This window comes from Gadus morhua, chromosome 4, assembly GCF_902167405.1.
Source record: "Gadus morhua chromosome 4, gadMor3.0, whole genome shotgun sequence".
NCBI lineage: Eukaryota > Metazoa > Chordata > Actinopteri > Gadiformes > Gadidae > Gadus > Gadus morhua.
This window is the reverse complement of record NC_044051.1, coordinates 27,959,791-27,986,149: the sequence shown is the minus strand read 5'-3', so window position 1 is coordinate 27,986,149 and position 26,359 is coordinate 27,959,791. Positions and strand designations below refer to the sequence as shown.

At 45.8% G+C, this 26,359-nt stretch overlaps 1 protein-coding gene across 6 annotated transcripts in view; it reads left to right on the top strand.

Moving 5' to 3' along the window:
• The window catches only part of LOC115541554 (collagen alpha-1(XVIII) chain), a 94,670-nt gene that overhangs the window by 53,325 nt on the left and 14,986 nt on the right, over nucleotides 1–26,359 (top strand). For 3 of the 6 annotated variants that reach the window (XM_030353305.1, XM_030353300.1, XM_030353304.1), the window contains exons 4-32: nucleotides 116–175; nucleotides 9,744–9,819; nucleotides 10,643–10,699; nucleotides 11,434–11,576; nucleotides 11,702–11,719; nucleotides 11,825–12,031; nucleotides 12,281–12,307; nucleotides 12,409–12,471; nucleotides 12,902–12,985; nucleotides 13,414–13,464; nucleotides 13,575–13,706; nucleotides 14,055–14,108; nucleotides 15,342–15,386; nucleotides 15,501–15,578; nucleotides 16,180–16,311; nucleotides 16,960–17,022; nucleotides 17,428–17,454; nucleotides 18,046–18,144; nucleotides 18,509–18,544; nucleotides 23,170–23,256; nucleotides 23,778–23,810; nucleotides 24,096–24,131; nucleotides 24,218–24,277; nucleotides 24,720–24,797; nucleotides 24,967–25,002; nucleotides 25,109–25,162; nucleotides 25,665–25,736; nucleotides 26,038–26,103; nucleotides 26,259–26,289. In XM_030353305.1, coding sequence (XP_030209165.1) covers nucleotides 116–175; nucleotides 9,744–9,819; nucleotides 10,643–10,699; nucleotides 11,434–11,576; nucleotides 11,702–11,719; nucleotides 11,825–12,031; nucleotides 12,281–12,307; nucleotides 12,409–12,471; nucleotides 12,902–12,985; nucleotides 13,414–13,464; nucleotides 13,575–13,706; nucleotides 14,055–14,108; nucleotides 15,342–15,386; nucleotides 15,501–15,578; nucleotides 16,180–16,311; nucleotides 16,960–17,022; nucleotides 17,428–17,454; nucleotides 18,046–18,144; nucleotides 18,509–18,544; nucleotides 23,170–23,256; nucleotides 23,778–23,810; nucleotides 24,096–24,131; nucleotides 24,218–24,277; nucleotides 24,720–24,797; nucleotides 24,967–25,002; nucleotides 25,109–25,162; nucleotides 25,665–25,736; nucleotides 26,038–26,103; nucleotides 26,259–26,289 — 2,005 coding nt within the window. The remainder of the gene's footprint in view (nucleotides 1–115; nucleotides 176–9,743; nucleotides 9,820–10,642; nucleotides 10,700–11,433; nucleotides 11,577–11,701; nucleotides 11,720–11,824; nucleotides 12,032–12,280; nucleotides 12,308–12,408; nucleotides 12,472–12,901; nucleotides 12,986–13,413; nucleotides 13,465–13,574; nucleotides 13,707–14,054; nucleotides 14,109–15,341; nucleotides 15,387–15,500; nucleotides 15,579–16,179; nucleotides 16,312–16,959; nucleotides 17,023–17,427; nucleotides 17,455–18,045; nucleotides 18,145–18,508; nucleotides 18,545–23,169; nucleotides 23,257–23,777; nucleotides 23,811–24,095; nucleotides 24,132–24,217; nucleotides 24,278–24,719; nucleotides 24,798–24,966; nucleotides 25,003–25,108; nucleotides 25,163–25,664; nucleotides 25,737–26,037; nucleotides 26,104–26,258; nucleotides 26,290–26,359) is intronic. The other 3 variants (XM_030353302.1, XM_030353303.1, XM_030353301.1) reach the window with 3 other exon arrangements.

Sequence of the window (26,359 nt, the reverse complement as noted above, 5' to 3'; positions counted from 1 at the left end):
CTCTCTCTCTCTCTCTCTCTCTCTCTCTCTCTCTCTCTCTACATCTCTCTACATCTCTCTCTCTCTACATCTCTCTCTCGCTTTGTATCTGTATCTCTCTCTCTCTCTCTCCTAGGCCTCTGGTAACTATGGCAGTGGAGATGGCGAGAGGACAGAGTCGGGACGCACTATTAAGGTAGAATAAGGAATAACCCCTTAACACTACTGTGGTCGTTGACCCTTGGTCACAAACAGCCTTGGTGTTTTGGTAACCCTTCCTTTTACAGTCCCCTAATTACTAGGTATTTACCCGGTACATACATGGTAAATCATAGTGTATTACTGGGTAATTACCACTAGTAATAAGAAGGTAAATACAGAGGTAGTTACCCAGCAAATATATGATGAATCATAGTGTATTACTGGGTAATTACCACTGGTAATAAGAAGGTAAATACAGAGGAATTACAGCTGAAGTACTAAGTAAAACCTCCACTATTACCCATCAACTCAACTAAGTAGCGTGTAGTTGTAACTGTTTTAGGTTGGTAATAACTCCGATATTGTGTACTTCCTAGGAAATTAGGCAACCAATTCTTATAAACACCTATTGTCCAAGGTTTATGTTGTTAACAGCCCAAGTTTAATGATGTACTATCTAGAAATTAACATAGTGCTTTCCAATAAAATACTTTTTCTTAGTTATTATTTGTAGCTACACCCATTTAGAAAGGGTTTATTCGATTTACCACTATGGAATTACTTACCTGGTAAAAACCTCTGCAGGAACAGTTTTCCTCTAGTGTAATGGTACATCTTCTTAAATACTGGGTACAAAGCCGTTTGTTTCCATGGTATTACCAGGTTCTTACAATATAATTTATAATAGATACATTCCATTATCCATGCAGTCAACACAAACTTGTACCATGTACGTTCTGCGACGTTACCAAGTAAAACACACCAATTTACCCAGTAATTAAGCTGAAACTGTACTGTAAAAGGAAGCCTTGTTTATTTCTATGGTATTACCAGGTTCTTACCATATAATTTGTAATACATTATTTCCTTTTACATGCAGTCAACACAAACTTGTACCATGTATGTTCTGCAATGTTACCAAGTTAAACACGACAATTTACCCAGTAATTAAGCTGAAACTGTACTGTAAAAGGAAGCCTAGTTTGTTTCCATGGTATTACCAGGTTCTTACCATATAATTTGTAATACATTATTCCCTTTTCCATGCAGTCAACACAAACTTGTACCATGTACGTTCTGCGACGTTACCAAGTAAAACACACCAATTTACCCAGTAATGAAGCTGAAACTGTACTGTAAAAGGAAGCCTTGTTTGTTTCCATGGTATTACCAGGTTCTTACCATATAATTTGTAATACATTATTCCCTTTTCCATGCAGTCAACACAAACTTGTACCATGTACGTTCTGCGACGTTACCAAGTAAAACACACCAATTTACCCAGTAATGAAGCTGAAACTGTACTGTAAAAGGAAGCCTTGTTTGTTTCCATGGTATTACCAGGCTCTTACCATATAAGTTGTAACTGGTTATTCCCTTTTCCATGCAATCAACACAAACCATATATGTTCTGCAACGTCGTTCACCAGTAGTTAAGCATTTTAATTGTTGTTATAAAACCCCAAACCACTGTTGATGAAAGGCATATTAAAATTAAACAAAATCAAAGTCTTATCTTTCAAACAATGCATATCTCACAAACAGGCACTGAACACTGAAGAAATCGGACAAAAAAAAGAGCCGTCCACATCAACTCAATTTAAATGTTACTGATGGTGTTTTCATAAAACACATGACATTGTTATGGCAAGTGACCACAAGGAAGACTGCTTCAACCTCTTCAATTTGAATAAGTGGTGAATGCCATGCAGCAATCTGCCTATGGGAGCATCTTTGTGGTCATTCGCAAACCAATGAGTCCACTCGATGAATGAGAGATGACTCTTTACTGTATTCTCTGTGAGGTATCCCTGCAGTCTCCACATCTGGGATTTGAAGGCTGACCAAGACCTGACCAGGTACCTCCAAATCTCCCCTTCCATACTGTAATAAAGAATCAGAAGACAAGAAAATAAACATTAGGACTTTCAATTAATGAACATTTCTAGAACATGTAGAACTCAAAGATTATTATGTTTATCAGTTAAAAAAGGATGCTGGTCCTCTGGCCATTGTGTTTGGTCATATTGAAAAGAGAAAAAGGCATAGCCATAAATACAGTTAATAGGACGGGAGGGGACAGGCTGTTAGCTCCAGTTAGCACTTTAGCATCGAGCTAGCGGAGCTTCTGTCATTCAAATAACTCGGACATGTTGTTTAAAACCTATAACACCCAATTTATTAAAATATCCGGATTTAATCGGGCTCTCTCCCATAAGTACAGTTAATAGGACGGGAAGAGACAGGCTCTGTTAGCCCCTCAACAGGTGCAAGTTAGCCTCCGGTTTGATATTCGCCTGATATTCGGTTTACCACCCATTCGGATTCATCAACATAAGTGCAATACATTACGGGCTTAGTATGTTGAGGACGGTTTAGGACAAATCACAAACACATGTTGTCGCCATCGATGTCTGTGCAACAACGTCATTTACGTTCTGGCTGCTACCTGTTCTAGGGACCGTCAACAAGTTACACTCACCGACTGGTGGCAGAGACGTTACCATGGAATTGTTTCTGGAAATAAATCATATAAAATAACATAAAAATCACTAAAAAATACATTTTGTCACCTGATTGTAGTAGTAGTTGCCAATGGTGGGCTGCTACTTACTGCAGGTAACTTTGCTAATAAATTGCATTATTGTTAAACGGGATGCAATTAATAATTTAAAATATAGTTTAGTCGATTTTTGTCGAATATTAAACTATTAACTGCATTATGATTAAAAAAATATATAGCAATATATTTGTGTGATTAATTTCCTGAAACAATTCCATGGTAACGTCTCTGCCACCAGTCGGTGAGTGTAATTTGCTGACGGCCCCTAAAACAGGTAGCAGCGGCAGCCAGAACGTAAATGACGTTGTTGCACAGACATCGATGGCGCCAACATGTGTTGTTTTTTTTTTGCGATACGGTGTCCTAAACCGTCCTCAACATACTAAGCCCGTAATGTATTGCACTTATGTTGATGAATCCGATTGGGTGGTAAACCGAATATCTGGCGAATATCAAACCGGAGGCTAACTTGCACCTGTTGAGGTGGCATGCTCCGGTAGAGCTGCTCTTTAGCATCGCGCTAACCGGGGCTAACAGAGCCTGTCTCTTCCCGTCCTATTAACTGTACTTATGGGAGAGAGCCCGATTAAATCCGGATATTTTAATAAATTGGGTGTTATAGGTTTTAAACGACATGTCTGAGTTATTTGAATGACAGAAGCTCCGCTAGCTCGATGCTAAAGGGCTAACCGGAGCTAACAGCCTGTCCCCTCCCGTCCTATCACGCCTCGTTTCCACATACGTATGTTTTTCGTATCCGTGCTTCCGTAAATTTACGGAAGGGGGCGCTAGTGTTTTACGTATGGACATGAATTTATTTACGGTCAGCCAAAAAGATGGGGGAACTTATGATAATGGCCGTTTTTAGGAGACCGGTACTTTGGAACATGAGGATCGTCATATACAGAGATAAAAACAAAACCAACCAGGCTTGGAAAGAGATCGGCGAGGAGTTTGGCCTGCCAGGTACTTGCATGTTTTGTGAAAAACATAAAAACTTTCATACGGTATCTCCGTAAAACGACGGCGAAAGTTACATTTTTTGAACGTGTATTACGGACATACCGGACAGAAATTTTACGGAGAGGAGTAGTCTCGGAGGAAAATCGGACATTACGGAGAATCACATAGGAATGAATGGACTTTCGGTCGGAGACGGTTGGATCGCATACGAGAATGTACGTATGTGGAAATGAGGCGTTAACGCCTCGTCTCCGACCGAAAGTCCATTCATTCCTATGTGATTCTCCGTAATGTCTGTTTTTCCTCTGAGACTCCTCCCCTCCGTAAAATTTCTGTCCGGTATGTCCGTAATACACGTTCAAAAAATTTAACTTTCGCCATCGTTTTACGGAGATACCGTATGAAAGTTTTTAGGAGTTTGGCCTGCCAGTACCTGGCAGGCCAAACTCCTCGCCGATCTCTTTCCAAGCCTGGTTGGTTTTGTTTTTATCTTATGTCGATCCTCATGTTCCAAAGTACCGGTGTCCTAAAAACGGCCATTATCATACGTTCCCCAATCTTTTTGGCCCCCTTCCGTAAATTTACGTACGGAAGCACGGATACGAAAAACATACGTATTTGGAAACGAGGCGTAACTGTATTTATGGCTATGCCTTTTTCTCTTTTCAATATGACCAAACACAATGGCCAGAGGACCAGCATCCTTTTTTAACGGATAAACAAAATAATGTTTGAGTTAATCCTTCATTAATTGACAGTCCTAATGTTTATTTTCTTGTCTTCTGATTCTTTATTAGCCTACAGTATGGAAGGGGAGATTTGGAGGTACCTGGTCAGGTCTTGGTCAGCCTTCAAATCCCAGATGTGGAGACTGCAGGGATACCTCACAGAGAAGACACTAAAGAGCCATCTCTCATTCATCGAGTGGACTCATTGGTTTGCGAATGACCACAAAGATGCTCCCATAGGCAGATTGCTGCATGGCATTCACCACTTATTCAAATTGTAGAGGTTGAAGCAGTCTTCCTTGTGGTCACTTGCCATAACACTGTCATGTGTTTTATGAAAAAACCATCAGTAACATTTAAATTGAGTTGATGTGGACGGCTTTTTTTTGTCCAATTTCTTGAGTGTTCAGTGCCTGTTTGGGAGATATGCATTGTTTGAAAGATAAGCCTGTGATTTTGTTTAATTTTAACATGCCTTTCATCAACAGTGGTTTGGGATTTTTTAACAACAATTAAAGTGCTTAACTACTGGTGAACGATGTTGCAGAACATATATGGTTTGTGTTGATTGCATGGAAAAGGGACTAACCAGTTACAACTTATATGGTAAGAGCCTGGTAATACCATGGAAACAAACAAGGCTTCCTTTTACAGTACAATTTCAGCTTAATTACTGGGTAAATTGTCGTGTTTTACATGGTAACGTCGCAGAACGTACATGGTAAAAGTTTGTGTTGAATGCATGGAAAAGGGAATAATGTATTACAAATTGTATGGTAAGAACCTGGTAATACCATGGAAACAAACAAGGCTTCCTTTTACAGTACAGTTTCAGCTTACTTACTGGGTAAATTGGTGTGTTTTACTTGGTAACGTCGCAGAACGTACATGGTACAAGTTTGTGTTGACTGCATGGAAAAGGGAATGTATTACAAATTATATGGTAAGAACCTGGTAATACCATGGAAACAAACAAGGCTTCCTTTTACAGTACAGTTTCAGCTTAATTACTGGGTAAATTGTCGTGTTTTACTTGGTAATGTCGCAGAACATACATGGTACAAGTTTATGTTGACTGCATGAACAATGGAATGTATCTTTTATAAATGATATGGTAAGAACCTGGTAATACCATGGAAACAAACTAGACTTCCTTTTACAGTACAGTTTCAGCTTACTTACTGGGTAAATTGTCGTGTTTTACTTGGTAACGTCGCAAAACGTACTTGGTACAAGTTTGTGTTGACTGCATGGACAATGGAATGTATCTATTATAAATTATACGGTAAGAACCTGGTAATACCATGGAAACCAACGAGGCTTCCTTTTACAGTACAGTTTCAGCTTACTTACTGGGTAAATTGTTGTGTTTTACTTGGTAACGTCGCAGAACGTACATGGTACATGTTTGTGTTGACTGCATGGATAATGGAATGTATCTATTATAAATTATATGGTAAGAACCTGGTAATACCATGGAAACAAACGGCTTCGTACCCAGTATTTAGGAAGATGTACCATGACACTAGAGGAAAACTGTTCCTGCAGAGGTTGTTACCAGGTAAGAAATTCCATAGTGGTAAATCGAATAAACCCTTTCTAAATGGGTGTAGCTATGAATAATAACTAAGAAAAAGTATTTTATTGGAAAGTACTATTCTAATTTCTAGATAGTACATCATTACATTTGGGCTGTTACCAACATAAACCTTGGATAATAGATGTTTCTAAGAATTGGTTGCCTAATTTCCTAGGAAGTACACAATATCGGAGTTATTACCAACCTAAAACAGTTACAACTACACGCTACTTAGTTGAGTTGATGGGTGATAGTGGAGGTTTTACTTGGTACATGGGGACCATGGTAGAAGCGTTCACGTTCGCGATCCCTGTCAGGTCTTAATAAACCTGCGAATTCTACCGAACACACTGAAGCCGAGTGAAAGACAATGATGTCCAGAAGCTCAACAAATGACAGGAGCCCTCCAGTCTGGAGCAGGAAGAGAGGCCAATGCCAGCTTCCAAGGCCAGCGCTGACCATCATATCTCTGAATGTTGAAGGACTGTCTGCAACTAAAGAAGAACTTGTTGCAAAACTCTGCAAAGAATACCAGTGCGATATTCTCTGCCTACAGGAAACCCACCGCGGACCTAAAAATCCTCGCCCTCGAGTGGAAGGTAGGACCGCCCTCATAGAAAGACCACATGAAAAATATGGCAGCATCATGCTAGCAAAAAATGGCACAATCGTCGAATCAACAACAAGGAGCGACGAAAACAACATTGAATTCCTAACCACTGAGCTGAGAGGAGCCACCGTCACCTCAGTCTACAAACCACCACCCATACCCATGGAGATGCCTGAAATACCACCATCTGGAAAACCGCTGATTGTGATGGGAGATTTCAACAGCCACAGCACGCAATGGGGATACGCCAACAACAACGAAGATGGAGATGCAGTGGAAATGTGGGCCGAAAACTGCCAGCTTAATCTGATCCACGACGCAAAACAACCAAAGTCCTTCAACAGCGGACGATGGAGAGCAGGCTACAACCCTGATATTGCGTTTGTCAGCCACAAGATCGCTGGATTAAGCAAAAAGCTAGTCTTGGAGCCACTGCCAAGGACCCAACACCGCCCCATCGGCATCACAGTCAACGCTGCAATAACCCCAGCCACAGTTCCATTCCGAAGAAGATTCAAATTTGGAAAAGCGAAATGGCCTGGCTTCCAAGAAGATCTCAAAAGGAAGATTGCCCACCTCCCAGCAGACCCCAGGAACTATGACAAGTTCACCAAGCTTGTGCACGAAGCAGCCCGCAAGAACATCCCAAGAGGCTGCCGCACTCAATACATCCCAGGCCTGGACGCCACAAGTACCGAACTGTATGAGCAATACCAACAGCTCTATGAATCGGACCCCTTTGCTGAAACTACCACCGAAGTAGTTGAGAGACTCATGACCTCTATTTCAGAATGCCGCCAGCTGAAGTGGAAAAACCTGCTGGAGACAACTGATATGTCAAAGAACAGCAAAAAGGCATGGAGCCTCATCCGAAAAATCAGCAACGACCCATCAACCCCAACCCAGCAACAGTATACTACCACGGCCAACCAAGTTGCGCACCAGCTGCTGCTCAATGGGAAATCCACCACCAAACAGCCCAGACCAAAGGTAGACTGAGTAAAGCACTCCCAAACTATGGGACTGAATTCCAGCATCAACACCTTAAAAAACGGTAAAGCCATCGGACTGGACAACATTTTCACGGAAGACATAAAACATTTTGGACCTCTGATGAGGAAATGGATTCTCCAGCTGATGAATAGATGCATGCTGACAAAAACCATCCCAAAGATCTGGAGGAAAACCAGGATTATTGCCCTTCTCAAACCAGGCAAAGATCCAGCGCATGCAAAGAGCTTCCGCCCAATCTCTCTGCTATGCCACCTCTACAAGCTGTTTGAACGCTTGATTCTCAACAGGCTTGCCCCTGTTGCTGAAGCAGCAATCATCCCTCAACAAGCCGGATTCCGACCTGGCAAATCTACAACAAGCCAACTCCTGAAGCTCACTCAACACATTGAGGATGGATTCCAGAAAGGACTGGTAACAGGAGCTGTCTTGGTTTATCTGTCTGCCGCATATGACACTGTGAACCATCGCCTCCTCCTTAAAAAGATCTTGGAGCTGACAAAAGACCTGGCACTCACAGACCTCATTGGAGCCCTCCTGAAAGACAGGCGCTTCTTTGTTGTCCTGAATAACAAGCAGAGTCGCTGGCGACAACAACGAAATGGCCTACCTCAAGGTAGCGTGCTGGCCCCACTCCTATATAACATCTACACCAACGACCAGCCAATGGACCAGGACACCGAGCGTTTCATCTATGCCGACGATCTCTGTATAACATCTCAAGAGAACTCGTTTGAAGCAGTAGAAGCAAACCTCACCACAGCCCTAGATCAGCTACTCCTCTATTACGAGCACAACCACCTACATGCCAACCCTGCAAAGACCCAAGTCTGCTCCTTCCATCTTAGGAACCGTGAAGCCAACCGACCACTTAACATCAAATGGTCTGGAACACCACTTGAGCACTGTACCAACCCCGTCTACCTTGGAGTAACCCTGGATCGTACCCTCACCTTTAAGGAACACATCAAAAACACAAAATCCAAAGTCGGTTCCCGAAACAACATCCTACGGAAACTGACCAACTCCAAAGGAGCCACAGCACACACATTAAAATCTACTGCCTTGGCCCTGTGCTATTCCTCTGCGGAATATGCATGTCCTGTTTGGGAGAGGTCAACCCATGCCAAGAAACTTGACTCAGCATTGAACAACACCTGCCATCTGATCACTGGCTGCTTGAAACCCACCAACACAAGCAACCTCCACCTCCTTGCTGGCATTGCCCCTTCTGATATTAGACGGAAAGTTACCAGCCGAGTCGAGAAAACAAAATCTGCAATCGATGAACGCCATCTCCTCCATGGATGCCACCCTCCGGCCCAACGGCTAAAGTCTAGAAGAAGCTTTCTCAGCCATGTCCAGCCCCTAACAAAGTCTCGGGAAGAAACCAGAATCCAACTTCGGATGGAAAAACTTGAGAATGACCCACCTCCAACTGGCATGGGAATACCCCCCACTGAAAAACCACCCCCTGGTGCAGAAGCATCATTTGCCCAATGGAAAACACTAAACGGCCTCAGAACAAGAACCGGACGATCCAAAGATGCTCTGGTCAGATGGGGCTACAAGACTGGCCCAACCACCTGTGAATGTGGAGAAGCAGACCACACAATGGAGCACTGCCTTGTCTGCACTCTACTACCCAACCCCTGCAGTACAAAAGACCTTGCAGTTTTCAACAACAATGCAAAGGACTGTGTAATGAAATGGGAAACTGTCATATAAACGCTTCAGTGAAACGAAAAGAAGAAGAACTTGGTACATCAGGTGTAATTCCTCTGTATTTACCTTCTTATTACCAGTGGTAATTACGCAGTAATACACTATAATTTACGGATAATTCCTCTGTATTTACCTTCTTATTACCAGTGGTAATTACCCAGTAATACACTATGATTTACCGGGTAACTACCTCTGTATTTACCTTCTTATTACCAGTGGTAATTACCCAGTAATACACTATGATTTACCATGTTTGTACCGGGTAAATACCTAGTAATTAGGGGACTGTAAAAGGAAGGGTTACCGGGTGTTTTTGCAGTGAATCCACTCATCTTCGAGGTCTGCTCTGCGCTCTACTCTCTTTTTCTATTATATTTCTGACAGACCACTCCCGCGACGGTGCGGCCGGTTCCGGAACCGCCTCTGACCTCATCAAAAAGCGCCGCTCACACCGAGACAAGTAAGCATCCTTCAGTGACCTCACATGGGGGTTCACGAGTGCTTTACCATGGCTCAGGGGTCGGGAGCGAACAAGCAGTGACTAGATCCACTGTCTGCGAGATAATTTCCCTCTCGGCTACAATTACACTGCGGTGGAGTTGTCATGGAACTGTATTGAACTTGTGTGCACATATGCACTGGCCTGTCGTGGAAGTCTGCTATGTGGAGGGGATATGACCAGACTTGAAATGGTATTCCAGAATTCCGTCACAGAACGATTGAGACGCTTTAAAGCTCTCTGGCTCTCCCTGGTGGGGGTTTGGAGTCACTTGTTCAATTCAAACTTTAGAACCGCTTTAGAAATGGCTTCACTACACAGATTTAGGACGAGAAACTACTTCATTGCTTGGTATCAAGGTATGGTTTCAAGCCATGGTTTGGATGATTTTCTGGGAAACATTTTGGGAACTTTCAAAGTTCTAATTAGGAGGACATCTTGGTAGGATTAGGTCTCCTTAATAGTCCAATTAGGAGGTAATCTTGGTAGGATGAGTCTCGTTAAGATCCCAATTAGGAGGACACCTTGGTAGGATGAAGCCTCGTTCAGAGGTCCAATAAGGAGGACTTCTTTGTAGGATTTCGTTTAGACTTCTCGTCGGGACAATGTCTTGTTAAGAGGACTCATTAGGACAAGGTCTTGTAAAGACTTTTCGTTAGGACAAGGTCTCGTTAAGACTTTTCGTTAGGACAAGGTCTCGTAAAGACTTCTCATTAGGAAAAGGTCTCGTTAAGTGCCAGCGTGGTTCAACCAGAGGTTTTACATTACTGTCTGTATGTCATAGGCGATCGCAACCACCAGACCTCAGTCCAACATGGGCCTGGGACCCCTGGCTTCCCAGGTAAGCCTCCAAAGTCCGCCAGGCCTTGGCCGGATTGGATTTTGCGTGGGAACGCAGTTTTCTGATTGGGTCGTTGCCCTGGTGGTGGTGGTGTTGTTGGGGTTAGTGGTGGTGGTAGTGGTGGTGGTGGAAGGTGGCTGGGTGAGTTAGGGTGGGAGTGTTGCCCAGGGAGGTGAGGCTGAGGGTGAAGAAGCTGGATGGTAGAGTGGGCCCTGGATCTGGTGGTGGTGGTGAATGAGTTTGCGTTGTTGTTGTATGATCTTAAAGGTAAGGATTCTCACAAACAAAGGCTGAATTATGAGGTGGTTGTAGGCCTGTCGCAGATACGATGTTATATCGCCATCTACGTATGTTTTTGCATAATTTCTGAGCCTCCCTTTAATAAGGATTCTCAATTGAAATATAGATTTACTGCATAATCTAAACCGATTAATCCATATAAAGCTATTGAAAAATATGGTTGATCTTTTTATGAAAAATGACACGCAGTATCTTTCAGCATTTCAGTGTTTTTTTTTAAATCCCACAATCCCTCAATTCAATTATCAATATTTTTTAATTCTCAAAATACATTGTTTAGTTCAAAGTGTAAGATTTTTAGCAAAATTTCTGATTTCATAAAAAAATATTGATTGCTCCACAATCATCATTTTGGATGATGTCACTTGGTGCATTTTTTCATTTTAAATATTCCTCTTTTTATTTTGTCTCTTCCCTCGAACCACTCTACACAGGCCCAGCAGGGGATAAAGGGCAAAAGGGAAGCCAGGGAGACAAAGGTACCACCGGGGACCGGGGCCCCACGGGGCCCAAGGGAGACTCTGGCCCAGGCTCCTCGCAGGGCTCCAGCTCCGAGGCCGGGGGCCGAGGAGATAAGGTAGGGGGACACCAGGATGGCTGTAGCACATAGCATGTAGGATCGCTAATAATGTGAATGAAACATGAGTATTGTGCTGAAATTCAAACCTCGTTCATATTATTTGTGTTTGTGTCTCATTTTAGGGGGACAAAGGCTCAAAGGTATTTGCACTTCAACATGAACATTTACCTGATGTTTTTTCAATATGAAAAACAGCATTATAAATCTGAGAATAATCAATTAATTATTATGTTTTCCCGGCTCAGGGAAGTTCCGGAATCGGTTACCCCGGTAACAAGGGTGATCGCGGCCCTGCCGGGCCCGCAGGCCCCGCCGGCCCCCCGGGGCCCGCTGCCCAGGTGGTGCGGCTGGGAGACGGATCGGTGGTCCAACAGGTGGCCGGACCCCCAGGACCGAGGGGGCCCCTGGGGTTGCAGGGCCCCACGGGACCCAAGGGGTCCGATGGAGAGCCTGTGAGTACAGGAATCAGTCAACTTTATTTAAAGAGCACTTCCTGGACAAACGGCGACACGCAGTTATTAAAACAAAACATTAATGTAAACAGGTGAATTTTTTTTTACGTTTGGGAGATGGATTAAAATTAAAAGATAAAACACACTACTAAACAAAAATGTGTTGGTTCAAGTTTTAGTTAAAAAAAATATTGCTTTTGTTTCATATTTTACTTGGATTGATTTACGACTGCATTGGATCTCCTTCAGGGTGATCCAGGAGAGGACGGGAAAGTTGTAAGTTATTTATTTATTTTTATCTATCTAAACCCATTTCTTGCATCACAGTACGGTTTCCATGATGGTGTTGATGGTCACCGTGTTGTTCTGGTCTACAGGGACCTGCTGGGCCCCGCGGTCTTCAGGGGACGTCTGGAACCCAGGGGACCAGAGGAGAGAAGGTACTGCAACCATCAAACAGATTAGACTCTGTTAGATTAGATTAGAATACATTAGATTAGATAACATTAGATTAGATTATATCAGACTAAATTAGATTTGATTAAATTACATTACATTACATTACATTACATTAGACTAAATTAGATTAGACTAAATTAGATAAGATTAAATTAGATTGACTACATTACATTAGATTAGTCAACATTAGATTGGATTAGTAGATCGGACCAGAATGGATTAGATTGGGTAGGATTTGATTGGATTAGATAACGTTAGATTATATTGGAATACATTGTCTTGGGTTGGATTAGACTGCATTAGATTGGATAGATTAGTACGGATTAGGTTATATTTAATTAATGACCATACATAAATTGATGAATTCATGAGAAAAGAGTGACATCAAGATGGTTCCTTGTTCTCCTGTAGGGGGACCGTGGAGAGGCTAACCCAGGACCGAGGGGCCCCCCTGGGCCGCCCGGACCCCCGGGACCCGGGTCTGCGGACCACCCGGTACATGTGCTATAACAGGGCCTGAAGGTTTCACATTCACCGCTAAAGCCAAGCTAGAGCCCCATGATTCTGTAGCTGTGCAGGATCTAGTGTAACAGCTTTCAGATCGTCATCTAATGACAACAAAGTTTTGAGTACTTTAAGACCATAGAACCTTTGTAAGATAAGATAAAACATAAAAATCCCCCGGAGGGGAAATTCCTGTGTTTGCAGCACAGCAGCAGTGGAAGGCACAGGATATAATAAAATACAATACAAATACAAAGTAGTCATGAGGGAAACAAAAAGTGATAAAGTAAATAGTAAAGTAAGGAAAACAAACAGGGCAAACAGTATAAACAGTACAAATTATAAAGTCAGCCCAGTGTGAGTAATTTATCACAACAGTGCTTTAATCAAGGTATAACTGTCATCTTTTTACTGTTCAGACGTACGTTGACATGGAAGGTTCCGGGTACCCCGACGTGGAGAAAATGCGGGTACGTTGATCATCAAAATCTGTAACTTTGTGTGATCAAAATAGACGTCAAGACATAAATATTACAGAGAAGATGGTGTGAGTTACCTGGTCCATGTTGGGTCCTACCAGGGTCTACGTGGTTTACCCGGACCACCGGGGCCTCCTGGACCACCTGGGATATCGGTGGAGATGGGGGTCAACGGGCCGGTAGCGTTCGGACCCCCAGGACCCCCAGGCAGCGACGGAGCTCCAGGTGTACCTGTGAGTCAACATGACTCTTAATTTAAACAACATTACTACTTTAAACATTACTAATGATTTAGGTTAGATATCTCTTTTGAAGAATTGCAACAGAGGAGTTATGCCATAATGTTTATGTTCTAATTAAATAAGGTAAAATTTAGATGGTAAATAAAAATTGCGACACCATTTGCCATCCTCTTATAGCTACAATACTATGCACACTTTTTATCCATAGTGCCTCTGATATTATTACATGAAAAACATCATGTAACTCGCTGAGTGACAACATTGGGTTAGCTGGCCGTATGCTACAAACCAACAGCTCGCCGTCTGCTCACTCCTTAACTGAACCTTCTGTTGTTCCAGGGGCCCCCTGGTCCCCCAGGACCCTCGGGCCGGAATGGAGCCCCAGGACGTCAGGTGAGACCAGCCACTGTTATGTTGTTATCCATGCTTCTCAGAACCCCACTGCCCAGAACCAGTTGATTCAAGTTTCAAGATAAAACCATTGGAGCCATTTTATAAACATGGCCCCGAATCAAGGCCAACTTTGTTAGTAAGTTAGTTAAGTTATTACGTTTGGAGAGCCAAAGTCACGAAGTGCTTCACAAAAGTTGAATTGTTAGAATAGACTATTAACAGGAAGAAATAATAATAACCCAAAGAACAAACTGGAAAACATAAGCAACAACGTCGTGGGGCCCGACTCCTAAGTGGGGGGGGACTGAAAATGAAAAAGCAGTTGAGGTTGGAAACAGCTACTGGGCCAAAGGAAACATCCCGTTCCTCCTACTGGATGACAAAAGTTGACAATCAGACATAAACCCAGGATTTGTAATAGCTTAAACTGCCGCTCAACATTATACCAGTATAATGTTGAGTAACAAATCCTTTTTCAAACTGCTAACCACGGGCTTGAACCGTTGGTTCGTTGGATAGATGAAGCTGTCGTTCACGAGAGAGCAGTCCATAAACCCAGCAGCTGTTATAAAGATATCCCTTGCCGACCTCATGCCCGTCTGCCTGGAGTGGTCCCAGGACATTTGGCCAGTTATCCCGGAAGGTGCAGATAATCTGACTTTCGGTCTTCAATTCAATTAAATAACATTTTATTTGTATAGCCCTTAATCACTGGTACAGCCACATATTTATGACACCCCCCTGACCCTAGCCCCCCCCCTAAAAAACTTGCTTTGCAAGAAAGTAAGACCTGAGGAGGAAAAGTGAGGAGGAACGCAGACTGTGCCATGGGGGCCATAATTGACATGCATACAGCCAAAAACTTTTTAAATTAGTGATGGGGTCCTGGCCGGTTAACCATAAGGAGAGTCCATGCATCCAGCCTTCGTTTATCAAACCCGGCGGATTCCCAGTTGCCCAGTATGGACCACCGACCCACGACCTGGCAGGACTGATCATCAGGACCGGTCTTGTAGAGGGCACCGTCCAAGCTGGCCCGACTGTAGTAGTCGTCTAGTGGGCAGGAGTCTTCTGACAAGGGCATGGGACCACCAGTAAGCCTTGGTCAGAGGCCTCAGTGACCTACTGGTGATGGGAGGATGGACTGGTCAGAACTGTACTCATGTGCCTGACCATGCGAGAGGCCAGTGTAGATTTTAACTTTGATCATCATTTCCTGTTCTATCCCAACAGGGAGACAGCGGGGAGCTCGGACTCCCAGGGGGCTCTGGGCAGAAAGTAAGATTTGTTTAATTCCCTAAATGATTTTCTTCATTTTAAAACCGACTGAATCTTTTTAATGTTTTCCATGATATCTAACCTCGGTGGGTTTCTCTCTCTGAACTTCTCCAGCAGGAGTCGGTTGGCTCCAGCTTGTTTACCGGGCTTCTGTCTTACTTTACGCCTTCCTTGAGGTCTAGCGACGTGCAGGTATCAGGGGTCTCAGCTTCAGTGGTGTCTATGCCTAAACGCCTGCCATAAGACGTCTGTCTCTTGCCAATGAAGCCTGCTGCTAAATGCTCACTAGTTTTTCCATGCTCCGTCGATTGCTCGGAAGCGGTTGCTAGATTATGCCCACCATCCATTTTCTTGTTCTTTTGATTAACCAGAATAATGGATTTGCTACGTTATTATTTATCAGTAATTATCGTTTCTTCTCCGATTCTGTGGTCTGTCTGCGAAAGATGAGGCATTAATACAATATTATTGTATTAATCATTGTGGAATATCGTATGATCTTCTAACTCTGGAATTGTCCTTGGCCTTGACTCAGAAACTCTTTATTCTTTAACATTAGTTCCTTCCAACATGTGTTCCAAATTATTTTCACGCTCCACTTTTAATCACTTACTCTTTCACTTCATCAACATTAAACACCATTTGTTTAGATTGTTCGAATTTTTTTAAATTGCCAAAAACATCCTAAGCCACCTTTCCCCTGTAACACGACATGTACCAACACCCCCGTCGTCATCCCCCAGTGTCTCCCAGCGCACTGACCCCTAACAGCTAACGGCCACACTTCTCGTAGGGCACCCAGGGTAACCCGGGACTGGAGGGCCAACCTGGAGAGGGGGGGCTGGCTGGACTGCCTGGGCCGATGGGACCTGTTGGACCGGCCGGACCACCCGGTCCTGCGGGTTCCCCCTGCAGTCTTGGCCGGGTGAGTACGACTCCCACACACAGAAGCAGTAATGGATGGTGGATGGATGATGGATAAAGACAGCAGATGATAGATGGTTGATGAATGGATGGGGGGCTAGATCATAGATGGGGGGATGAATGGGTGTATGGCTGGATAGATAGTATTAGATTGACATTCATGGGATTTGATTAATGCCAAGTCACCAATTCCAAAGGCTCCATGACAGTATTCCGTCCACTCTCATAGGCTGTGCCCCGGCGGGAGTAGGAGGGGTTTGGCAGTGCCGATAGTATGATAGTATCTCATAAACAAAGGAAGATGTCCAGACGGGCAAGCATTTTCTAATATGTGATCAGTTATAGGATGTGATTTTATGGATAACATTATTCCAATCACTATCGCTGAGCATCGAATAAAGATAGGTCCAGGTGGTTTATAGGAGCTAGTTGAAATGTTGCATGATGACGGATCCATGATGGATAGATGAATACATGAAAAGCTGGATAGATGTATGGCTGAACGGACAGATCAGTAATTAGAAGGATGTCCAGTGTGGCTGGATAGGTCTAGTGTGGCTGGATAGGTCCAGCCTCCACAGACTAGCTGATCAGTGATCAGTCCTTATAGACCGACTAGTGTATTAACTCCTATCTCCCCTACCTGTAGGGTGGTCAGGGAGGGGATTCTTTCACCTGTTCGCCAGGACAGCAGGGTCCACCCGGACCTCAGGTGAGGGGACGCCAGGGGCAGGCCGTGTGCATCTTGTGCCGTGTTCCTATTGGTTCACTCTGCCCGATACACTGCACTATTTGGGCCATCACTATTTTGTACTTGCTGTTCAAAATTTGAGTGTACAATTCCGGTTTGCTATATAGTGCACAACTAAATACACATAATGCACATAATGCACTGTAAAAAAATAAAGCACTTATTTCCACAATGTATATCCCATGATGCATAGCGCTTTTCATCTTCATCTGAATCATGTTGTAGGCAGAGGGACATTGGTGCTTCTTTGACTTCTGTTCTTGGTTAATCAAATTGGGTCTGGGATTAATAAAGTTCCTCCTGTATTATTTCTAGTGTTGTTTCTCTCTGTGATCTTACTGATTGTCTACCGTGTTGTGGTTTTAGGGTCCTGCTGGTATCGGTGGTCTGCCTGTAAGTAATACAGCCCCTCAAAGCCAGGGATCTTCTCGATGTCTTCTGTTGTTTTGATACACTGATTGTCCCTCCATGAATGTTACTATTGCATCCTTTTAAACATCCTTAGATTATAATAAAACATTTTTTTCTACATTCTCCTCATCTTCTCTCTCTTATACTCCCCTTCCATTCAAAATTCACCACTCCGACCTCTCCCCCTCCTCCCTCTATTCTCCTCCTCCTACATCCTCCTCCTCATCTCCTCTCTCTACTATTCCCCTTCCTCTTCTTAATTTTCTCTACCTCCTCCTCCTCCCCCTCTCCTCCTCCCCAAAACTCCTCTTCCTCGCTCCTCCTCCTCTTCCTGCTCTCCATTCTCCTCCTATCTCTCCTCTCTCACCCCTTCCTCCTCCCTATCCTCCTCCCCCTCTCCCTCCTCTCTCTCCTCCTCTACCTCTTCCTCCTCCCCCTCCTCCTCCTCCTCCCCCTACTCCTCCTCCTCTCTCCTCCTTCTCCGCCTCTCCTTCTCCTCCCCCTCGCTCTCCTCTCTCTCCTCCTCCTCCTCCTCCTCCTCCTCCCCCCTTCCTTCTCCTCCTCCTCCTCCAGGGGAGGGCTGGGTTCCCAGGTATACCTGGAGATAAAGGTGCTGAGGGGTCCAGAGGTCGTGATGGGATTCCTGGCCTCGACGGTCCACCAGGCAGACTGGTAGGAGACACACAGCTGTTCATGGATTACTGTTTACATTCGGCCCTTATCAGATTCTTCATTCAAAAGAGACTTGTGAGGCTGAGAACAATCAAATCAAGTTATCCTACTGGAGTGGCAACAAAAAATTACTAATTATCTTTTATATAGTTTAGCCCTAAACCATGTAGGGATTTATAGGTGAGCAGCATGCAATTCTCGGACATACAGGGAGCCAATGTAACAATTTAAGAATTGGTGTAATGTGTTAAATTTAGTTTTGCAAAAAACAAGTAAGACAGTGTTTTGAATTCTTGACAATTTCAATACAATGCTACATAATGCATAATTTTTTGATAAGAACTTCTCTTCGTTTTTCCTCCAGGGCGATAAGGGAGAGAGTGGAGAAAGAGGAGAAAGGGTTGGTTTGAAATACTTTACCACATACTATTTTGGTCACTGATGAAGAATGCGACCAACCATTTAGTTAACCATAAAAGGCTTGAACGACCGGTTTAGAGCCTTATTAGCTTACATTTAGAAACAAAGAAGTGTATCTGTCCGCAAGCTCCTGCCACCCCATATATAGGTACACATATGTAAGGTGTTACGGTGAAACACTTCACCGTCACATAATTAAAGGGACAACAACAGAATTGAGTTTTAAAGCAAAAATGTAATTTATTTAGCAAGGCAAACAAACAAACAAGGAGTAACGAATGTCTAAGGGTATATGTTTAAGTGCGAGATAGAGGTTGTGGGTGAGTGGATGCAGTGAATGCGTCTGTATGTTAGGAATGAGACTATAGCTAATAAGAGTGAGGATGAGGGGAAAGAGTTAAAGACAAAGAACAAAGCAACGTGCCCAAGTGAAAGAATACCGTAATAGTACCTGCAACAACCGAAAAGAGTGCCTACTGAGAGAGAGACCTAACCTGCTTATATACCCCGCCCATTAACCCAGGTGTGATCAATAATGTGATTATGATCACCTTACCTAAGTAGTAGCCCTGTAGTGGCATCAAAGAGCTTTAAGGGGGTGCAGGGGGTCGTCACAAAGGGATGTATATAACGCCGGACATTATCGGGAAAATAAGCCCCGACAGGGCGAACCGGACACCGACGCGAAGCGGAGGTGTCTTGCTTCTATACATTATCCCGCTAATTACACGGCTACCAAAAACGAAAAAATAACTTCACACAGTGTGTCTTTTTGCAATTTATTTGTTACCATTCGTAGTGTCAGCGGAGAAATTGATCGCCGCTGACGTCGCTTAGCAACCGACTACGATGGGGTTGATAAGTTACCGGACTACTTGCGGAGTGTTACGAAAGACGTGAATCCGAGGCAAAACACCCACTTTCCTTGACAGCGGTCAATTATGATTAGCAACGGTCAATTATCTAAAAGAATTGAGCGCAAAACGTTAGGAAGGCCCATGCAAGTGAATGGAGCATTCTACAGGTGTACAGCCCCAGGTATTTCCTATCTCTCTGATTAGTGTGCCGGGAAGGACGTCCTCTGGCTCCGCCTGCTAGGTATGGGTGGTACACGCCCTCCACAACCTCTCCCCTGGGCCGTCCAGCCCGAGGGGTTGGGGACGGGTTGCCACACTCATCCACCGCTGGTTCACGCCCCTGGGTGTCTCCGACCGCCCATAGGCATGCGTCTCGGCGGGACAGAGCGTCGGCGTTGGCATGTTCCCTGCTGGCCTGTGGTCCACCTGGAACCTATAGTCCTGGAGTGCCAGGAACCACCTCGTCACCCGTGCGTTTGTGTCCTTTGCGCCGGCCATCCACTTCAGTGGTGCGTGGTCTGTCACCAGCGTGAACTCCCGGCCCAGGAGGTAGTATCTCAGTTTGTCTAGGGCCCATTTGATGGCCAGGGCCTCCTTCTCCACGGTGGAGTAGTTCCTCTCGTTGGGTAGGAGCTTCCGGCTGATGTATGTTACCGGGTGTTCTTCTCTCGCCCGAACCTGGGAGAGTACCGCTCCCAGCCCCACCTCGGATGCGTCGGTGTGGACTATAAGGGGTAGAGAGAAGTCAGGGGTTATTAGGATGGGCTCGGAGCAGAGGGCCCCTCTAAGGGTTGCGAAGGCTCCCTCTGCTGCCTCCGTCCACTTCACCCGGTCAGGCAGGACCTTCCGGGTCAGATCGTTCAGGGGGCTAGCTAGAGTGGCGAAGCCAGGGATAAATCTCTGATAGTATCCTACCAGGCCCAGGAATGATTTCACCTGTTTCTTGGTGGTGGGCCGGGGCCAGTCCCGGATGGCGGCGACTTTGCTCTCCTGGGGCTGGACGTTCCCCCGTCCCACCTGGTATCCTAGATACGACGTCTCCTCCAGCCCTAGGCGGCACTTGGTGGGGTTGGCGGTGAGCCCGGCCCTCCTCAGCTCCCCCAGGACCGCCCTCAGCTGTCGGAGGTGTATATCCCAGCTTGCGCTGTGTATAATGATGTCGTCGACATAGGCGGCTGCATAGTCCCGATGAGGCCGAAGGATCTGGTCCATCATCCCCTGGAAAGTGGCCGGGGCGCCACTTTTCGAAAGGAAGGGCCGTGTATTGATACAGCCCCCCCGGGGTCGCGAACGCCGTTTTCTCCCTAGCGGTCCTGGTCAGTGGCACCTGCCAGTACCCCTTTGGTGAGGTCCAGGGTGGTGAGGTACCGGGCCGGCCCGAGCCGCTCGATCATCTCATCTACCCTGGGCATGGGGTAGGCGTCAAAGTCTGACACCTCGTTGAGTTTCCGGAAGTCGTTACAGAATCGGAATGTGCCGTCAGGTTTGGGGACCAGGACGATGGGACTGGACCATGCGCTGCGAGACTCCTCGATGACCCGGAGTCGGAGCATTCCAGCGACTTCCTCCCGGATGGCTTCTGGGACCCGGTAGGACGCGCACCGTGATGCCGGGCGCCGTCTTGATGTCTTGTTGGATTACTGTGGTTCTCCCAGGTAACTCGGAGAAGACATCCTGGTGCTGAAGGATGACCTCTTCAAGATCCTGCTTCTGGGCAGGACTGAGATCTTCCCCCATGGGGACCGCTGATATGTCGCGCCGGGCGGCCAGGGCGAGGGGAGCCGGCGCCGGCGTGGCCGGGTCAGACCTCCACTGCTTCAGCAGATTGACGTGGTTTAGCTGGGTGGGTTTTCGTCTCCCGGGCCGCCGCACCCGGTAGTTCCTAACCTGTTTGACGACCTTGTACGGGCCCTGCCACATGGCCAAGAATTTGCACTCCGCCGTCGGGATGAGTACCATGACCAGGTCTCCGGGCCGGAACAGGCGTAGCTGGGCCCCCCGGTTGTAAACCTGGGCCTGCTGGGCCTGTCGAAGGTGGTCCCGGACGATGGGCAAGACCTGGGCCATGCGGTCTCTCACCTGCTCCACATGGTCGACCAGGGTGCGATGGGGGGACGGTCGACTCTCCCACGCCTCCTCGGCGAGGTCGAGGAGCCCCCTTGGTCTTCTCCCGTACAACAGCTCGAAGGGAGAAAAAGGGCTTGGGGTACTTCACGGACTGCGAAGAGTACGTTGGGCAGGAGCTGGTCCCAGTTCTTCCCATCAGCGTCCATGACCTTCTTCAACATCTGTTTTAGCGTTTTGTTGAAGCGTTCTACCAGCCCGTCGGTCTGGGGATGGTACACCGAGGTCCGGAGCTGGGTGACCTGGAGGAGACTGAGCAGTTGTTTCATGACACGGGACATGAAGCAGGACCCCTGGTGGGTTAGTACTTCGCTGGCTATCCCCACTCTACTGAACAGCAGCATTAGCTCCTGGGCTACCGCCTTGGTGGTGGCGGCGCGGAGGGGATGGGCTTCGGGGTACCTGGTGGCGTAATCCACGATTACTAAAATATATCTATGTCCCCTGCTCGTCTTAGGGAGTGGGCCGACATTGTCCAGAGCTATACGGTCAAACGGGACTTCAATGATCGGCATGGGGATCAGGGGGTTTCGTACCGTGGGTCTCGGGGCCATACGTTGGCATTCAGGGCAGGACTGACAATACCGGACCACGTCTCCTTTCACCCCGGGCCAATAGAACCTAGCTAGAACCCCTTCCCTGGTTTTATCCATGCCTAAGTGGGCCCCTAGCAGGTGGGAGTGGGCCATGAACAGCACCTTACTAATGTAGGGCCGGGGTACTAGCAATTGTTCGATTACTTCCCCCTCCCTTTCTACGACCCGATATAGCAGGCCCCCCTTGGTGCTGAAGTGAGGGTGTGGTAGACAGGGTGTCGGGAAAAAATCCGAAAACTCGGTGAGATGGGAGCTCTCGGATCCTCCCTGTGGGCCGGTCTGCTCGGTTGCCGTCAGGGTGTCCGGCGTGTCCAAGGGTGGTCCCACCGACTCCACTTGGTGGGATCCTCCCATCGAGTGGGCTGGGGTGCCCGGCGGGGTGGGTCCATCCCCCTCAGTCCCGCTGTCCCCCTCTGATGTCTCCGCCGGGGTTGTGGGGGCCAGTCGAGGCCCGTAAGCGGGTCTGACCACTCGCCTGGTCCGTCGTGGTGGGTCTCGCGGGGGTCGGGAACCCGGGACGGGGTTCAACAGACGGTTGAATATGGGGCAGTCCCTGCCGATGAGCAGGGGTACGGGCAGGTTGGGCACGATCCCGGCCCGTGTCACATACTCACGACCACGTGACACGTGTCGTAGGTGCGGGTGTCCCCATGTACGCACGCGAGTGTCTCCCTCCTGACCAAATGTTTAGAAACGCTGTTTCAAATTTATATTTACATTTAAGGCATTCGGCAGACATATTTATCCAAAGCGACTTACAGCAGTTAATACACACATCCATACACCAACGCCGGAGTTAAATACGCAGGGCAACAGCCAGCTCGTCAGGAGCAGTCAGGGTGAGGTGACAACTTGAACCTCCAACCTCCAACCCGCCCTACCTCCTGAGATAAGCCGACCCGACCAAATGTTCATAATGCTAAAGCTCATTGTTTTCCATTCCCATTGGCTTCCTCCATGATGCCTCTGTCTAACATCCCCCACCACATTAGCTGACATGTTGGACTTCCTGATACTTTGTGATGCAGGGTCTCCCAGGGAGAGAGGGAGGGCCCCCTGGACCCCCCGGCACCCCCGGGGCCCCGGGACAGATCCTCTACCAGCCGTCAAGTGACGTGAGTAACACATTGAGAGACCCTTAGACAGCGAGGAGCTGTTAGTTCAAATTGAACTTAACAAAGATTGGTCTGATCTCACTCTCACTCACTCCCTCCCTCAGCCACTCTCGCTCACTCGCTCACTCACTCACTCACTCACTCACTCACTCACTCACTCACTCACTCACTCACTCACTCACTCACTCACTCTCCCACCCACCCACCCTCACTCATTCACTCACCCACTCTCATTTATTCACTCACCTAAACTCTCTCTCTCTCAGTTCCTCACCCACCCTCACTCTCACTATCTCACTCACTCAACCACTCATTCAATCTCTCTCTGTCACCAACCCACACTCACTCATTCAATCATCTATTCTCTCTCCCTCACTCACCCAGTCCTAAATCCACTCACTCTCCAACTCACTGCTTACCTTACTTAACCATAAATCCACTCACTGACTCACTCAGTAATTGAATGTTAACTTGCATGTTGCCACCTGCTCACTAACTGGCCTAACTTTCTCCCGCCATAGTATAACGACATATTTTGGAACGAAGATGATGAGGTGAGCGAGCACACACTCGGTGTTCCTATCATGTTTTAAAGACTGGTTGGGCTGGCCAAGTGTTTGGCAGTGAAAGCATATTTTAATATCTATCTCACTTTTTATGCACCGGTACTATACATTCAAATCATGGAGAATCAGAATCAGAATCACTTTGTTCTGTAGGCATCTGTTCTTGAATAATGAGGATTTGTTAGATGTTTCACTAATAGTTTTTAATGTTCTTCTTGAATGATGAGGACTTATGAGATTTTTCCTAACAGTTCATGTGTTCCTCTTGTTTAGGGAGGAGCTAGTTACCCAGGGCGACCAGGATTCCCGGTACGTGTCGCCATCTCCGCCAGTCAGAGAACAATCAGAACAACAATTTTTTGCATTTTTACAGCATGTGATGTTTTTCACTTCAGGGGCCGATCGGACCCAAGGGAGACCCCGGACAGCCAGGGATCCCAGGAGAGGCGGCTAAGGTAGGCTCCTGACCTACTGTGTTTCTGAGCAGGGATGATCATGTTCTATAGCTTCAGCTTTGTTTGTTTTTTATTATTTGTTTTTTTGAGGACATTAGAAGTGAACTTTGTCCTTGGTGAAAAGGCTCGCTAAGCTAGCTGTGAATAAACCTGTTCAGTTTTAGTTCTCACCTACATTTCTAAGATTTCATGATGTGTGAACCTCTTTTGAGTTCTTTATTATCTCCTTTTACTTTCTAATTCACATGCATTTGTTCAAAACATTACTCTGTCTGAGTGAACTCATTATCACATATAAATAAATAACTAAGCATACTAAAAAAGTCGAACATATGATGATGTGATGCATCACATATCTGCCTTTAATCACTGAGCCACTATGACGGCATCTGTGATGAGGGATATAGAACAGAGTGAGTGATGTGTATGTTCTGTTGTCCAGGGAAACAAGGGAGAGCCAGGAATCATCAGAGATCGGGACGGGAACGCCATCTACCTGGGAGGGCTGTCTGGAGCCCCGGTACGTGTCTGTGTGCTTCAATGACAGACTGGCTCTTCTTTTGTCATCCATTACTTTAAAGCTCTATTAAGCTCTATCACCATAAATATTGAATATGAATCACTGAAATATTTAAAAAGATATGAATGATGTGGATGAATTAATAATACTATTGAATTTGTTTCCTTAGGGGGTTCCGGGACACCCTGGCCCTGTGGGACCACCAGTGAGTATAACGCAATCTTAAACACTGTTTAGAAAAATCTGTGTGCACATTCATCTACAGTGGAGTGCTTCAAACAGAGAATACTTACATGTTTCTTCCCTCCAAGGGTTCGTATGGTCCTTCTGGTCCAAAGGGGGACATCGGGTTTCCTGGCAGACCGGTCAGTTGGGTCCTGTTCATCCTCCTCATCCTCTTCCTCCTTTGTATCCGTCTGTTCTGTAAAACCCAGATATTCAACATGTTCAGAGGCTTTAAAGACAACGTGGATGCGGTTGATACAGAGAATATGTAGAATTTTTTTAGAAAATGGCAGAAATAACCACAGCATGTCGTTCATTGGTACTTATTGTGGACTGGTTAGAGCTGACAGTATCATCTGGTTGAGGCAGGCTGGCCCACAGACCTTTGGGGTCTAGTAGCCGACGTCCTGCAGCGCAGCATACAGTAGCTTAGGAGCAAGAAGCAGCGAAAAACAGATATCCAAATGTGTACAAGAAAATATATGTATACATCAGAAACAAATTATAATTTAACAGCAGCAGAGAAAACGAAATATTACATTAACTGTCACTGAAATGAATACTGATACTTTCACAGTTCTCTAGTGTTATTGTCTGATTGTTGGTGTTGTCTTCAATCAAGGTGCGTTTGTTTTATTGCAGGGTCGACCAGGACTCAATGGAGCCAAAGGACCGAAGGGCGACTCTGCGTCTAGTGCTGGCTCAGGATACCCGGTCAGAACCCCGGAACCCTAAAATCTGAGCTTTACACGGCTCACAATACAGCCCGGAAATCAATTAGGATTTAGTCGATTAGCGAATTGGATGCATAATTATCTTCCTTAATTAAGGCATTGCTTAATTGTCCTTAAGTCGTTTTTTTACAGCTTAACACTTAACACATAAATGTGCAGAGGTTGGCTGCTTTAGCGTTAGCAAAGCTCTTAGCTAGTTTTCCATGCAAAGTGTTTAATTTTGACGATAACTAACCAGCGTCCGATCACTTTAATCAATGATACCCGTTCTGTTTGTCTAGGGCCCCCCAGGGCCACCGGGGCCCCCTGGTCAACCGGGAGGCAGCGGCTCCCCGGCCAGATTCAGTGTGAGTATCATTAAGAGAGGACCTAACCGAAGGACACGTGGATCCGAGTGTGCAGAGCACAGACTAAAGAATCAACGAGGAACGCATCAATACATGAGGGTTGCATTCTAATAACTAAATAACCCTCAGATAAATTACCTGTCTTGTCGTTACAGGGTTATGACGACTCCTCAAGATATCATTACGGTAATACCCTTTTTAAATGTTTTTATTTTGTACAATAATCGTTCTTTCTTCCGTTATTTGACCTAATACA